This window comes from Oncorhynchus mykiss, chromosome 7, assembly GCF_057628025.1.
Source record: "Oncorhynchus mykiss isolate SJ-2025 chromosome 7, ASM5762802v1, whole genome shotgun sequence".
In the NCBI taxonomy this organism is placed as follows: domain Eukaryota; kingdom Metazoa; phylum Chordata; class Actinopteri; order Salmoniformes; family Salmonidae; genus Oncorhynchus; species Oncorhynchus mykiss.
Genome location: NC_143028.1, coordinates 68,327,049 through 68,343,500, shown reverse-complemented (window position 1 = coordinate 68,343,500; position 16,452 = coordinate 68,327,049). Strand labels below are relative to the sequence as shown.

The 16,452-nt window shown below is 45.8% G+C and overlaps 2 protein-coding genes across 2 annotated transcripts in view; one reads left to right on the top strand and one right to left on the bottom strand.

The window, feature by feature from the left end:
- The window catches only part of LOC149982653 (uncharacterized), a 101,769-nt gene that overhangs the window by 83,436 nt on the left and 1,881 nt on the right, over positions 1-16,452 (top strand). The window contains exons 2-3 of the mRNA XM_090242229.1: positions 12,625-13,383; positions 13,512-16,077. Of these exons, the coding sequence (XP_090098355.1) occupies positions 14,947-16,077 (1,131 nt within the window). The 5' untranslated portion in view covers positions 12,625-13,383; positions 13,512-14,946. The remainder of the gene's footprint in view (positions 1-12,624; positions 13,384-13,511; positions 16,078-16,452) is intronic.
- On the bottom strand, positions 224-6,933 carry LOC110528475 (major intrinsically disordered Notch2-binding receptor 1). Its single transcript, XM_021610567.3, has 3 exons — positions 4,495-6,933; positions 1,940-2,173; positions 224-1,471 (listed from the first exon to the last, which is right to left on the bottom strand). Exons 1-3 carry the CDS (start codon positions 6,610-6,612, stop codon positions 1,277-1,279), a joined length of 2,547 nt encoding a protein of 848 aa, XP_021466242.2. The 5' UTR covers positions 6,613-6,933; the 3' UTR covers positions 224-1,276.

Below are 16,452 nucleotides of genomic sequence, written 5' to 3'. Positions count from 1 at the left end.
AGTCGGATAAACACTCCAAACAGCCTACCCGACCGCTCTGAGGCATCCACATGGTCCTGAAGCACACCGTTGCCTAGTTTTGTATCACATTCCAATGGTAAAACTGTGGGGGACAAAAATGCCTGTGTAGCAGATATAGGATATGGTAGAAAGAGCAAGTTGCCTTTTCTGTAGCCTACAGGCTGGTGATAAAATATATGACAATTGAATGACAAGGACACTCTTTTACATCATGCAGGTTTCTTCATTCAAATAGCCTAACCTAAGACACTTTTTACATCATGCAGGTTTCTCCGATCACACAACATAACCTAAAAAAAATGTACTGTCATGTTAACAAACAACATCCTAAAAATACGTATTTTCAACATCAGGAAAATAAGTATTTTCAACTTTCAATAGAACCGAAAATAAACCTTATTTCAACGTCAGGAAAATATGTATTTTCAACTTTCAATAGAACCGAAAATAAACCTTATTTCAACGTCAGGAAAATATGTATTTTTCAATGTCCTGGAAAATATGTATTTTAAACGTATGGAAAATACATATTTTCACCTTTCATTCAGACCTAAATTGAACCTAACTTCTATGTCTGGAAAATACATATTTTAGATGACTTTTCAATGTGATTTTGCTTACTGGCACTATTCTAGTTTTGGGGGATGGCATTTTTTGGTCTTGCCTAGGGCACAGAACAGCAAGGACCGGACCTGCAAACAGGGGTGGCATATCTCATGAAACAAATACATTGCCTTAGCCAGCGAAAAATAGCAGAAATCCCAGATTTCCCACTCTTGAAAAACCACTATGACAACAAAGTTGTTTTATTCAACATAACTTACTGCACCATACTGCTTAATGAGAAACAAAGGCATTCAAAGTCAGACAGTAGACCCACACAAATGCTGTGCTTTTTACAATTTAGAATTTTTTCAGTTGTGCTTGAAAGAAATTAGCCCTGTAGGGTTTGTGGGCAAAAGGATAAGGCCAAAATAGCACTCAAGGGCATAAATGACTGTGATAACATGGGGATTCACAAAAAGTTTGCATTAGTTTAGCTTTGTCTTTTGTTATTACTCTCTCCTGAGAGAAGTGGTGCAAAGCATGGTATATGTAGGGCATACTAGTCCCCTACATCGTTATATGAAAAAATGGTTACATATCAGATAAACACTGCATTCAGACTTCCGAATCCCTGCACCTCGTCATCACTAATCAACCAATCATGTCAGTCTTTGTTTGGAGGTTTCCTGTCTGATATCCAATCAGAGCCTCAGGAGCTCATTGTGGCAATGGGGATGACGATGACAAGGACTATGGTAACGGCTGTGAAGATGAGCGCCCCCAGCTTGCAGGCTTTGGCTCTGCGCTGGTCAGCCTCTTTGCGCCTCAATAGTGTGTCGTAACCTGGCGTGTAGATGTCCTCCATCCAAAACTCCAGATTATTGGGGTTTAGAGACTCCTGGGCCTACGAGACAAAACATAAGGCCGCCACCACTCTATCATGCCAGATGTTAGACAGTCAGATAGATAACTGTTCGAGTTTCTTCCTAAAAGTCTTATTCACTGGGAGTTCCATTTGGATCCCAGTGAATATACATTTTCTGAATATACGTTTTCTGTTGTAAAGATTCAATGACTAATCCTGGTTTATATCATTTTAGGAGAAAGTTCTGTGAAACTTTACCAAATGCTTTATGACCCTGATTGAATAACATCTGTTTTCAGTCTGTTGAATAAACAGCATATTAATACATTTAAGCTTATAATAAGACATTCTAAGTGCTCATAATAACAACAAAATATTTCCTCTTGGAAAGCAGGGGTCTCAAACCTGGGGCCAATGGGCCAGATATGGCCGGCAAGCTGATTAAATGTGGTCTGTGGTTTAATTAAAGGAAAGTGTTACCAAAAGGCCAACAAGGTCCTAATGTACCTGCAATTCCAGAGGGGACATTCTGGCCTCTCTGTCCTCCACGGTCCAGACCGGGGCTCCTCCTCTCCCCCCAGCCAATCTGGGGTCACAGGGCAGCCCAGAGGACAACCCAGGATTGGTCAACCCGCCACCCTTCTGACGCAAGAGAGAGGAACTGAATACTGGCTCCACCAGGTGGGAGTGTTTTTGAAGGGGGAGCTTATGACTCTGGGCGGAGTTCTTTGATTGGTCCATCTGCATGGAGCAAACGTAAAGGCAGAAACAAGAGTTGTCATATTGGAATAAACGTGATCAAACTGGATACACACAAGCAGACCTTCTCTTGCCTTCTTATCCTAAATTGAAAATGACTGATTACAGTCTTAGAAAAAGCAAAATTATTCAGCCCCTTTACTTTCAGTGCAGCAAACTCTCTCCAGAAGTTCAGTGAGGATCTCTGAATGATCCAATGTTGACCTAAATGACTAATGATGATAAATACAATCCACCTGTGTGTAATCAAGTCTCCGTATAAATGCACCTGCACTGTGATAGTCTCAGAGGTCCGTTAAAAGCGCAGAGAGCATCATGAAGAACAAGAAACACACCAGGCAGGTCCGAGATACTGTTGTGAAGAAGTTTAAAGCCGGATTTGGATACAAAAAGATTTCCCAAGCTTTAAACATCCCAAGGAGCACTGTGCAAGCGATAATATTAAAATGGAAGGAGTATCAGACCACTGCAAATCTACCAAGACCTGGCCGTCCCTCTAAACTTTCAGCTCATACAAGGAGAAGACTGATCAGAGATACAGCCAAGAGGCCCATGATCACTCTGGATGAACTGCAGAGATCTACAGCTGAGGTGGGAGACTCTGTCCATAGGACAACAATCAGTCGTATATTGCACAAATCTGGCCTTTATGGAAGAGTGGCAAGAAGAAAGCCGTTTCTTAAAGATATCCATAAAAAGTGTCGTTTAAAGTTTGCCACAAGCCACCTGGGAGACACACCAAACATGTGGAAGAAGGTGCTCTGGTCAGATGAAACCAAAATTGAACTTTTTGGCAACAATGCAAAACGTTATGTTTGGCGTAAAAGCAACACAGCTGAACACACCATCCCCACTGTCAAACATGGTGGTGGCAGCATCATGGTTTGGGCCGTCTTTTCTTCAGCAGGGACAGGGAAGATGGTTAAAATTGATGGGAAGATGGATGGAGCCAAATACAGGACCATTCTGGAAGAAAACCTGATGTAGTCTGCAAAAGACCTGAGACTGGGACGGAGATTTGTCTTCCAACAAGACAATGATCCAAAACATAAAGCAAAATCTACAATGGAATGGTTCAAAAATAAACATATCCAGGTGTTAGAATGGCCAAGTCAAAGTCCAGACCTGAATCCAATCGAGAATCTGTGGAAAGAACTGAAAACTGCTGTTCACAAATGCTCTCCATCCAACCTCACTGAGCTCGAGCTGTTTTGCAAGGAGGAATGGGAAAAAAATTCAGTCTCTCGATGTGCAAAACTGATAGAGACATACCCCAAGCGACTTACAGCTGTAATCGCAGCAAAAGGTGGCGCTACAAAGTATTAACTTAAGGGGGCTGAATAATTTTGCACGCCCAATTTTTCAGTTTTTGATTTGTTAAAAAAGTTTGAAATATCCAATAAATGTCGTTCCACTTCATGATTGTGTCCCACTTGTTGTTGATTCTTCACAAAAAAAATAGAGTTTTATATCTTTATGTTTGAAGCCTGAAATGTGGCAAAAGGTCGCAAAGTTCAAGGGGGCCGAATACTTTCGCAAGGCACTGTATGTACTTTTTACTCCATACGTTTTCCCTGACACCCAAAAGTACTTGTTACGTATCGAATGCTCAAGCAGGACAACAATATGGTCCAATTCATACACTTATAAATATAATGCATTGTCACCCCTACCGCCTCTTATCTGGCGGGCTCACTAATACTGTGTTTGTAAATTATGTCTGTGTTGGAGTGTGCCCATTGCTATCAAAAAAACAAGAATTGTGCCATCTGGTTTGCTTAATATACAGAATTTTTGGTATAGCATTTATGTTAACTTTTTACTTTTTAAAGTAAATTTAAAACCATATACTTTTAGACTTTTACTGAAGTAGTATTTTACTGGGTGACTCACTTTTACTTGAGTAAAAGTAGAGATCCCTTAATAGAAAATGACTCAAGTATGACAATTGAGTACTTTTTCCACAACTGAACCCGACTGATCTTACAATAGCTCACATTCTGGATAACTTAATGTGAAATGAAACGTGAGAAGTAGCAGCCAGTCTCCTTTACCAGGCTCGGCCCAAACACCAACACACAAAAATACAGAGCAGATAACAGGTTAGACCCTGAGACTGCTTCACAGCCCACACAGTTAAACTCCCGACTTAACAAAATGTTCACACTCAATAACACACACATACTCACTTACTCCCAACCGAATCCAAACATTTCGAAACAAATTGATGCATGCATACCAACACACACACCCACAAACACACACTGACATACACTGTTGCACTGACTTAGGTCGTACATCACCTGCCGTTTTTTCCCGGGCTGGGCCTTCCCATCTTTACTTTTCGAGAACGACACCGTCCAATCCCGCGCAGACAAGTTGGAGACGACGCTCGGCCGTTTGGAGTCTACGCCATTTTTCTCCTCAGGCTTGGAGGAGGCCAGTCGAGAGAGCACCCCCTTCTTCCCCCCTTCGGTCTCGCTCAGACCTCCGTTTGTCTCTGTCTTCCCTTGGCTGCTACCCCACTGGTTGAAGTCCAGGCTGCCAAACGAATGCCCAGACACAGACAGGGGCTGGGGTTCCGAGGAGCCACCAGACCCAGGAGTGAGCGAATGGCTCAGGCTACCCAGGGAAGACCCACCACCGCTGGGCGGTCCCAGCCACCTACCTCCACTCCCTCCTCCCCCTCTAATGGCCTGCTCTTGTATCTTCTCATCCAGTCGCTGGAGGAAGGAAAGAACTTGGGAGATTTCGGCCTTGACCTCGGACAGCGACTCCAGGCGTCTCTCGATCTGGCCCATTCTCAGGAGGAGTTTACATACGCTGGCCTTGAGGCCGCCATCGTCGCTGCCATCCAGGGAGTGAAAGAGCTTCTGGAGCTGGCCCAGGCGGCCACGCCGTGCCTCTGGGGTGTCCTGGGCTGCCGAGGGGCCCACGTCGTGGGGGTGGAGGACCCCCGTGGAGCCGCACATGCTCATGTCATCCAGGAAGCGGAAGATGGCGCTGATGTCATCCTCGCCCATCATGTCGGGGTCATCCATCGAGGTCATGAAGGACAGCCGGTCGGCGTGCACCAGGCTCCGCAGGCGCCGGGGGTCTGGCATGGTGTCGGTCTGGGTGCCCCTGCTGCAGGCCGTAAACCCCCCTCCTCCAAGTGCGGGAATGGTGTTCCCCTCCCATCCCTTTGGAGGGGACAACCCACCACCAACGTTGGTGGTTGGGCTGGGAGTGAGTCTAACCTGAAGAGAGCCCTCGGAGCCATCCAAACCCACCCCCGCTAAGCCCACCTCCCTGTCGTCCAGACTCAGGCTCTTGTCGGCCCATCCTGGCCTCTGGGCCCTGGGGGGTTGGAGGTGGAGGGGGGACCATTCTTGAATAGTATCCCCTGGGCCAAAGTATGTGGAGTCCTGGAGGTCGTCCAAGCTTTCATGCTTGGCCCGGCGCTCCGGCGAAGACCGACCAACAGTGGGGGAAGGATACGGGTTAGATAGCAGTTCAAAGCTGCGGTTGGAAAACAGTTCCTGCCTCCCTCTTCGTCCTACTCCTCCTCTTGGAGTCTGAGACTCAGTACTGATGGTCACCTGGGGAACCAGTTGAGACTGGTTGTGGAAGTCCTTCTTGAAGATGTCTCTCTTCTTCACGCAAGAATGCCGCTCCGATCCCGGCTGTGATCCCGGCTCTGATCCCGGCTCCGATCCGGGATCTCTGGGTGCCGAGTCTCCGCTCAGGGAATCTTTGGAGGACTCGCTGTCCGTCTCCAGGGGGAGGTAGATGCTCTGCATGCCTGGGATGCTGCCGCTGCCAGCGAACAGTGGGGTGTTGTGGCGCCAGTCGAAAGACACAGCCCTGGCACGGCTCGGAGGGGATGAGGAGACAAGAGAGAGGGGATCGGGAGGGAGACTGGCACGCTTGCGGAACGAGTAATTTGATTTGGGCCAGAGCAAGCTTGGGTCGATGGGGCCTGAGATGGTCTGAGAGTCTGAAAGTGTGCGCACCCTATCACATCTGGAGAATCTCACTTTGTCAGTGATGGGCAAAGAGCTTTGCAAAGAGGGCTCTGGGGATTGGTCGATGTGAGGGGCGGGCTTGGCTTTTATTGGCTGAGCAGCCTGGGCCTCATCGGGAGCCCCACCCGTCATTTGAATGAGGTTGAATATAGTGACGATGTCAGCTGCCACGCCTATCGGGGATGTCCCCAGTCCCTTGGGGGTGACCCTGTCTCTGAAGAGGGTGGCGGGGAAACATGGGTCGCGGCAGGCTGCGGAGAACAGCAGGCTCCTAAGCTCTGTGAGGTGCTGCAGGTCGAAGCGGGTGCTGACCATTCGACACAGGTCCTGGAAGGAGAGCCAGTGGCGCATAGCGGCCAGCTCCTCCAGAATACCCAGCAGGACCAGGGGGTACTCCTGTTGCAGGCTGGCCATGAGCCAATATCACCTTCATATCAACAATAAAATCAACAGGAGATGTGAGAACAATCAAAGTGGTTGGAAATAACTCCTAGGATAAATACCACTAATTTATTACCACTTGAATACCACTAAGCCAGAGTAAAACCTCTGGAATTTAAAGTGTGTGCTAGCCTAAATAACATATTAGTAGAATATTATTTATCATATATCAAAATAACAAGAAATCACAATCTATAGCCAATTAATGAAGCAGGCACCCTCTTGCAATTGTATTTAATTCAAACCAAAAATATGTGGACCCTGGTGTTTTACTTCAGTAACGTAAAAATATCTATCTCACCGAGAGTCACACTTTACAGCAAGTGACCTTAATTTGAGCCTTAAAATAACTGACCAGATGATATGACGAGGAAATGCTGCATAGCCTATCATATACTGTACACCGGTTAACTCGAAATGAACCAGAAAAAAAATCTAGGCTATATGAAAAGCCAAACTTAAATAGCAGCGTTTTAAAATACATCTTAAACAAATAAAATAGCACATATGACATACATTAATCTGATAATGTAGTAGTTTTTAAGCCATCTCAGAAGCACTAAAAGTTTAACAATTGGGAGAGCAGAATCAAACAGTCATGGAGTCAATCCAGTCTGTGTCAATTAATAATCCATCCCATGAGAACATGAAATCATCTTCACTTGTGCTTGTTGAAAAGGTTGAAAATCCTTTAAAGTAGGCTAGCCTATTTAGAAACAATATTTTATCAACAGTCAGGATTTAAATAACAGTCACACAAAGTCGGAGACTTAGCTAGCCTACCTGTTATCTCTGGACAGAGAAGAGTTGAATTACAACAGCAGCACCTCCGTTAGAATAACAGCACTGGCTTTGAGAATCGCAAAACAACCTCAGGTATCATATTGTCTGCAGATTAATAAAAGGACGATATTCCTTTGGAAAGAAAGATCCAATCCACTGCACAGTTAATTCTCATCTGCCTGGATGAGCTCTGTTAAAACGGGTAGCTACAGACCAGGCTGAGAGTAGAAAATTAGAAACCAGGTCATCCTCTCACTAGTCCCTAAGTCCCCAAAGGAGCCTCAAAAAAGCATCCATTCAACTAAGTATAATCTCCCCGAATAGGATAGCTTTATGACACCTGAAATGTCAACACAAACTAGAGGCTACATGTAGGCTAATCATATTAATCATACACTAGCCTAAAATAAAGGTTGGCACAATATATCTCTGTGTGTGATGGAGTGTGGGAGTGTTTCTTTTAGGCTGTCAGATGACAAAAGTGTGTTTGAGTGTGTAAAGGAGAAAACAGATTAAAAATGTATGATTTCATAATTCAGACTCCTCAACAACATCTAGCTTGACAGTAAACCACAAGGCGTGGACGACCTGATCAGACACACACACACACCGGCCAGTTCTCCTGGATCTGTCATCATTAGCAAACATTAGCATCCATAAAGGCCAATACTTAAAACCCCATTAGACTGAGAGGAGAGGAAAGCTTTCAGCTTCTACATCTCTGTCAGTTTCACCTGTCAGCCATGTAGGAATAAATCTATTATATACCGATGATGGAATCCCTTTCGATCCCTAAAATGAGTGGATGGTATAGGAAAGCGCTTTTATATAAGATTTTATTCTACAGTACATCAATTATGATGCATTTGCCTAGAAATAACATGATAGTAGCAGGTAATTTCTGGCAATAGTTTGTACAATGTTTGAAAACAATTATAATATACTGTGTAATTACCTTAATAGTTAACAACCATCTCTTCATCAAACTGTGTAATCATCCTAATTGGTAATAATCGTCTCTTCATCATACTGTGTAGTTTACTTAATAGTTAATAATCGTCTTTCATCACACTGAGTAATTAACTTAATATTTAATAATCCTCTCTTCATCATACTGTGTAATTCATTTAATAGATAATAATCCTCTCTTCATCATACTGTGTAATTAACTTAATAGTTAATAATCCTCTCTTCATCTCTTTGGGACACAAGGTCACAATGAGCTCTGTCCAACAGATCTCTCTCCAACAGATATCTTACCATGGTGTTATTGAGTAATTTCATATATAGATACTGGGTAATAATGTTGCAACACCCTCAATAGTAAAGAACTATAAACCATCTCTAACCACTGCTACAAGGTAATTACTGTATTGTAATGGGTGACTTTAATTTACAGTTCTATTACCATTGAGTTTTCTAGTAGGTTTACATGTAGATACTCTGGTTAGGTCAGCCACCAACTGCTTTATTAGACATCAGTCCTAGTGAGTTAAACCTTGTGAGCCGACATGGCAATTCATCTACCAGAATCAGCTAAGTGCCTTTACAGTTTGCCCAGATTTCCTTGCAAGGATGGTGTGGTGGTGCATAGCAGGCAATACAGAGTGAGAGGTAGAAAAATGTGCCACTCCACAAAATCTCTCTCAATCTCGATCTCTCTCAGAACCAGGAAGTCCCCCTAGTATGTGACCCAAATGCAGGAATGGGGGGGGTCAGGAAGAGGGGGATGATGGCTGTTGACATGACAACTTTGGATGAAATGCAGGCTGAGGACTTTGGAGATTCTTCTGGGGTGGTTGATGCTCATTTACAGTGGGCGTGGGGTCCCGGGTAGTGAGAGAGCAGGGTTTGGGATACATTTCCCAGTTTCAAATACACCAGGGTAAGCAGCTGTCTGATGGACTTTCAGTCTTTTCTGATTAAATGCTATCACTAATGTGGCCTCTGTAGTGGGTGGAAGAAGTGGGGCCTGACAGGATAATTTTGTGTTCAGAGACTGCCACTCTCCTGGTTGTACTGAGCGAATGGAAGTCTAGGGCACATCCAAATATTTGTTAATCGAGCTACTGATGGCACTTTATGGGGTGGGGCAGAAAGGGTGTGTAAGGTATGTTTTCTGTGAGTCCCAGCCCATGTAGGGGTTAGGGGGAAATGAAGCAGCAGATAAGGAAGCTAAGGCAGCTCTGAAGAGGGAGAAGGTAGATGTGGTGGTCCCGTTAGGGAGGAATGTAGGCGCATCATAGCAGAGGGGATGACTCAGAAGTGGCAACGTGAGTGGGAGAGAAAGGAGAACGGAGGATTGTTTTTCTCTATCCAGAACTCTGTGAGGAAGGTCAGTAGGTACCTGGGGAGAGAAAGGAGAACAGAGGATTGTTTTTCTCTATCCAGAACTCTGTGAGGAAGGTCAGTAGGTACCTGGGGAGAGAAAGGAAATGGGGTTCCTGTTAACACGGCTGAGGTTAGGTCATTGTGGATTGGGAGGTGGGTTAGCTTTAGTAGGGAAACATACAGATGGGAAGTGTGAGAACTGTTGGGAAGAGGAGTCTGTACAGCATGTCCTGCTATAATGCAGGTGGTATAAAGAGAATAGGAGGGAATTGTACTGAGCTGGCTACAATTTCACTAGAAACTCTCTTGGGTTCAATATGACCGGCAGTGCGAAATAGCTTGACAGCTTTTGGCTTTTCTCTATACCACTGGCCTGCACTTACTGGTGTGAGGCTGGAATATGAGATATATAAATGTATAATACCTACGCCAACCTGTAAAAGGCAGTAATGCATCGGAAAGTTACAAGAAGAAGAAGACAAGAAGTACCTCCTACAAACTTTCTCGAGTCTCTGAGTTCTGTCTGTGTGAACAACAACAGTCCAAATGGCACAACAGAGAGTTCTGCTGGACCAGGACCAGTTCTGTTGTTCTGTCTGTCTGGATCAACCGAATGATCTGGTTACTATTCACTGTGGACACAGTTACTGTAGGAGCTGTATTCAAGGCTGCTGGGATCAGGATGATGACAATTGCACACAGTCCCCATTGCACACAGACCTTCACTCCAAGGCCTGCTCTGAGGAAAAATAACATTTTGGCTGAGGTGGTGGAAAAACTGAAGAAGACAGGACTCCAGGCTGCTCCTGCTCTGTACGATGATGGACCTGGAGATGTGGCATGTGATTTCTGCACTGGGACCAGAAAGCAGAAAGCCCTCATGTCCTGTCTGGTATGTCTGGTGACTGCTGTGAGACTCACCCCCAGCCTCACTATGATAATTCTGGACTAAATAAACACAATCTGGTCACCGCACATCTACAGGAGAAGATCTTCTCTCGTCATAACAAACTGCTGCATATTTATTGCCGTACCAATCAGCAGTGGGTTTGTTATATTTCAACAATGGATGAACATAAAAGCCATGATGCAGTGTCAGCTGCAGCAGAGAGGACTAAGAAAAGGGTAAGGTGACTTTGAACATGGCACAGTCAAAGGATGCCACCTTTCCGACCAAACAGTTTGGCAAATTTCTCTAAGGCAGAAAACTGTAAGTGCTGTTATTGTGAAGTGGAAACTTCTAGGAGCAACAACAAAGGCTCATCCGCAAAGTGGTAGGCCACACAATCTCACAGAACAGGACCGCTGTAGCGTGTAAATATTGTATGCCCTTGGTTGCAACACTCACTACCGAGTTCCAAATTGCTTCTGGAAGCAATGTCAGCACAATAACTGTTCGTTGGGAGCTTCATAGAATGGGTTTCCATGGCCGAGCAGCCGCACACAAGCCTAAGATCACCATGCGCAATGCCAAACGTTGGCTGGAGTGGTGTAAAGCTCGCCGCCATTGGACTCTGGAGCAGTGGAAACGTGTTCTCTGGAGTGATGAATCACGCTTCATCATCTGGCAGTCCAATAGACTAATCTGGGTTTGCCAGATGCTAGGAGAACTCTACCTGCCCCAATCCATAGTGCCAACTATAAAGTTTGGTGGAGGAGGAATAATGGTCTGGGGCTGTTTTTCATGGTTCGGGCTAGGCCCCTTAGTTCCAGTGGATGGATATCTTAACGCTACAGCGTAAAATGACATTCTAGACATTTTTGTGCTTCCAACTTTGTGGCCACAGTTTGGGGAAGGCCCTTGGCTATTTCAGCATGACAATGCTCCCGTGCACAAAGCGGTCCATACAGAAATGGTTTGTCAAGATCGGCGTGGAAGAACTTGAATGGCCTGCAAAGATCTCTGACCTCAATCCCACCGAACACCTTTAGGATGAATTGGAACACCGACTGCGAGCCAGGCCTAATCACCCAACATCAGTGCCTGACCTCACTAATTATCACGTTCTGACCTTAGTTATTTTGTTATGTCTTTGTTTTAGTATGGTCAGGGCGTGAGTTGAGTGGGTTGTCTATGTTCTTTTTTCTATGATTTGGGATTTCTGTGTTTGGCCTAGTATGGTTCTCAATTAGAGGCAGCTGTCAATCGTTGTCCCTGATTGAAAACCATACTTAGGTAGCCTGGTTTCACTTTTGAGTGGTGGGTGTCTGTGTGTTCCACACGGAACTGTTTCGGTTTGGTTATTTCACGTGTCGTTTGTTTTGTTTCAGTGTTCGATTGTTTTAATAAAGAGCATGAACAAGTACCACGCTGCGCATTGGTCCTCCGATCCTTACTACTCTTCCTCGGAGGAGGAGGAGGAGGAGGAAGACAGCTGTTACACTAATGCTCTTGTGGCTGAATGAAACCAAGTCCCCGCAGCATTGTTCCAACATCTAGTGGAAAGCCTTCCCAGAAGAGTGGAAGCTATTGTAGCAGCAAAGGAGAGACCAACTCCATATGAATGCCCTTGATTTTAAAATACGATGTTTGACGAGCAGGTGTCCACATACTTTTGGTCATGTAGTATAGTTATTCACATGAAATAAATTGAGGTCCAAAGATGAAAATATGATCATAAACCAGGAGTATATTGATTCATCTAGATTCTTAGAATATCCCCATGCTCTAGTCAGACACCATAATCCTATCCAAAAGTCAGTCTAAGCTCCCAGATAAATGCACTGTAAAAACAATAATCATTAAACTATTAACATAGATAATATAATTTTTTGAAGGGACTTCCATAACATTTGAATCCCTAAGCTCTATCACTTTACTATACTATTGAGCAAATATCGTGACATCTCAATGAAGGCTGCTGTCCACAGAGGTACCTGTACATGAGTCAGCAGAAGGTCCAGAAGAGAGTCCAGGAGAGAGTGAATGTGCTGAAGGAGCTCCAACAGGCTGTGAAATCTCTCAAGGTGAGTATTATTGATCAGAGGAGACAATTCCACTTCTCTCTTCCAGTCAGCCGATGAGAGAGGCCCCTCTCCAATCCTACTGAGCCCCAATGTGGGGAACAGGGTCATATTGGCCCCCAGTTAACAGTGGTCTTGTCTTATCTCTCTCTGTCCTAACAACGCTCTGCACAGGCAGCAGTGGAGGACAGTGAGAGGATATTTATTGATCTGATCCACTCCATTGAAAGAAGGTGCTTTGAGGTGAAGGAGCTGATCAGAGTCCAAGAGAAGGCTCAAGTGAGTCAAGCTGAAGGACTCATAGGGCAACTGGAGCAGGAGATAGCTGAGGAGGAGAAGCATTGTGCTGGAGCAGCTCTCAAACATAGAGGATCACATCCATTTCCTCCTGGTTGATACAGGTGATATGGAAAGAATAGAATAGATACTTTACTGTCCATTCTGTGAGAAACTCTCTCAAGGGCAATGGCAGGAGACCAGCAGCTGCCAGATTGACAGTTTTTTTCTCCCTCTCTCTCGAGTTATCAGTCTCTCTCCAGCCCCAGTATATCTTCAGACTTACCCAGCATTGTTGTCCATCCTCTTTCACATTGAAGATGTGACTGAGGCTGTTGCTGAGCTGAAACTTAAACTACAAGGATTCCTTAAAGGATATATCCTATAGAGGTGGGTTGAAAATAATACTAAAACAAATTGTGAAACACTTTAGACCAATGAGGTCTTATAGCCAGTGCTTTATGTGTGTGTAATATGATCATAACATTCTCTCTGTGAATGTGTTTGTGTGTCTGCAGTGAAAGTTCTACTGCCTCCAAAGCCAAAGACCAGAGAACAGTTCTTATAATGTGAGTGTCTTTATCCTGAAGTAACTTCGTCTCTTTTTGTTGACACTCCTCATAAACCATAAGATAGAAATATATAGCCAAATAATAGTTAGACACAATATCTGGCTCTTGGTATCTGTAACGGCCGTTGTTGATGGAAGAAGGTGAGGACCAAAGCGCAGCGTGGTATGTGTTCATGATGTTAATATTTAATGAATCAAACTGAACGCTGAAATACAAAACAACAATGTGAACAAACGAAACCGAAACAGTTCTGTCTGGTGCAGAATACAAACACTCAACAGAAAATAATCACCCACAACTCAAGGGTGAAAACAGGCTACCTAAGTATGGTTCTCAATCAGGGAAGACGATTGACAGCTGCCTCTGATTGAGAACCATATCAGGCCAAACACAGAAATCCCAAATCATAGAAAAAAGAACATAGACTGCCCACCCCAACTCACGCCCTGACCATACTAAAACAAAGACAAAACAAAGGAACTAAGGTCAGAACGTGACAGTATCGCTCTGATTTGATCTATGCTCTGATATAATCAAAGAAGGTAGTACCAGTATCTGACTTAACTTATTGTTCTAACTCCCCTCATTGGTCTCCGCTCTTTTTCTAGATTCATGTCAGCTCACATTGGACCCAAACACAGTACACACATACCTCGCTTTGTCTGAGGGGAACAGAAAGTTGACAAATACAGAATTAAACCAACTCCATCCTTTCCATCCAGACAGATTCACCAGCTTTTTCCAGGTTCTATGCAGAGAGGGTCTGTCTGGAGGGTGTTACTGGGAGGTGGGGAGGAGTGAAGGGCAGGTTTATAGAGCCGTCTTATCTAAAGACATCATCAGAATAGCAGGTGATGTGTCACACCCTGGTCAAAGTATTTTGTGTTTATCTTTATTTATTTGGTCAGGCCAGGGTGTGGCATGGGTTTTTGTTTGTGGTGTGTATTTATGGGGATTGTAGCTAGTGGGGTGTTCTAGCTAAGTCTATGGCTGTCTGAAGTGGTTCTCAATCAGAGGCAGGTGTTTATCGTTGTCTCTGATTGGGAACCATATTTAGGCAGCCATATTCTTTGAGTTTGTCGTGGGTGATTGTCCTTAGTGTCCTTAGTGTCCTTAGTGTCCTTAGTGTCCTTAGTGTCCTTAGTGTCCTTAGTGTCCTTAGTGTCCTTAGTGTCCTTAGTGTCCTTAGTGTCCTTAGTGTCCTTAGTGTCCTTAGTGTCCTTAGTGTCCTTAGTGTCCTTAGTGTCCTTAGTGTCCTTAGTGTCCTTAGTGTCCTTAGTGTCATTGTTCTGTGTTAGGTTACACAAGTATAGGCTGTTTCGGTTTTCGTTAAGTTTATTGTTTTGATAGTGTTTGTGTTTAGTGTGTTACTTCATTAAACATGGATTGCAATAGACACGCCGCATTTTGGTCCGACTCTCCTTCTCACCAAGAAAACCGTTACAGAATCACCCACCACCAACGGACCAAGCAGCGTGTCAACAGGCAGGAACAGCCCAAAGTGGAGTACAATATGGACTATACTTCTTGGGAGGAGATAGACAGGTGGGCGGTCGACCCAGGGAGAGTGCCGGAGCCCGCCTGGGATTCGATGGAGCAGTGCGCGGAAGGATATAGGAGAATGGAGTTTGCGAAGCAAGCAAGGCGGCGCGGACGGAGGCCCCATAGTCAGCCCCAAAAATTTCTTGGGGGGGGGCTCAGGGAGAGTGTGGCAGAGTCAGGAGCCAGACCTGAGCCAACTCTCCCTGTTTATCGTGAGGAGCCAAGGAGGAGACCAGAACCAGAGCCGGTGTTGGAGGTGAGCGAAACAGAGACTGTGAAGGAGTTAATGGCGAAATTGGAGGAGAGAGAAATGAGGGAGTTGCTGTGTTGGTGTTTTAAACATGGAATTCGCCCGACGGAGCGTGTCGGGGATTTGATGGCACCTGGGTCAGCGCTCCATACTCGTCCTGAGGTGCGTGTTAGTCGGCTGGTGAAGATGGTGCCAGTCTCACGTACCAGGCCTCCTGTGCACCTCCCTAGCCTTGCACGTCCTGTGCCAGCACCGCTCTCAAGAGCTCCAGTGCGCCTGCACGGTCCGGTTTTTCCAGTACCACCTCCACACCCCAGTCCTCCGGTAGCAGCTCCCCGCACCAGGCTTCCTGTGCGTGTCCTCGGCCCAGTACCACCAGTGCCAGCACCACGCATCAGGCCTACAGTGCGCCTCGCCTGTCCAGCGCTGTCGGAGCCCTCCTCCTCTCCAGCGCTGTCGGAGTCTCCCGCCTGTTTAGCGCTGTTAGAGCCTTCCTTCTCTACAGCGCTGCCGGAGTCTCCCACCTGTTCAGAACTGCCAGTTTGCAAGGAGCTGCCAGTTTGCAAGGAGCTGCCAGTTTGCAAGGAGCTGCCAGTTTGCAAGGAGCTGCCAGTTTGCATAGAGCTGCCAGTTAGCATAGAGCTGCCAGTCTGCAAGGAGCTGCCAGTCTGCAAGGAGCTGCCAGTCTGCAAGGAGCTGCCAGTCTGCAAGGAGCTGCCAGTCTGCAAGGAGCTGCCAGTCTGCATGGAGCTGCCAGTCTGCAAGGAGCCGCCAGAGCTGCCTGTCTGCAGGATGCCGCCAGAGCTGCCAGTCTGCAAGGAGCCGCCAGAGCTGCCAGTCTGCAAGGAGCCGCCAGAGCTGCCAGTTAGCATGGAGCAGCCAGGGCCGCCAGTCAGCATGGAGCAGCCAGGGCCGCCAGTCAGCATGGAGCAGCCAGGGCCGCCAGTCAGCATGGAGCAGCCAGTCAGCATGGAGCAGCCAGTCAGCATGGAGCAGCCAGTCAGCATGGAGCAGCCAGAGCTGCCAGTCAGCATGGAGCAGCCAGTCAGCATGGAGCAGCCAGAGCTGCCAGTCAGCATGGAGCAGCCAGTCAGC

Coding starts and splice junctions, on each gene's coding strand:
- LOC110528475 (XM_021610567.3), bottom strand. CDS start 6,612: ATGGCCAGCCTGCAACAGGAGTACCCCCTGGTCCTGCTGGGTATTCTG. Junction 2,174..4,494: donor AGCCCGGGAAAAAACGGCAG/GTGATGTACGAC, acceptor TGCTCCATGCAG/ATGGACCAATCAAAGAACTC. Junction 1,472..1,939: donor TGTCCCCTCTGGAATTGCAG/GTACATTAGGAC, acceptor TTTGTCTCGTAG/GCCCAGGAGTCTCTAAACCC.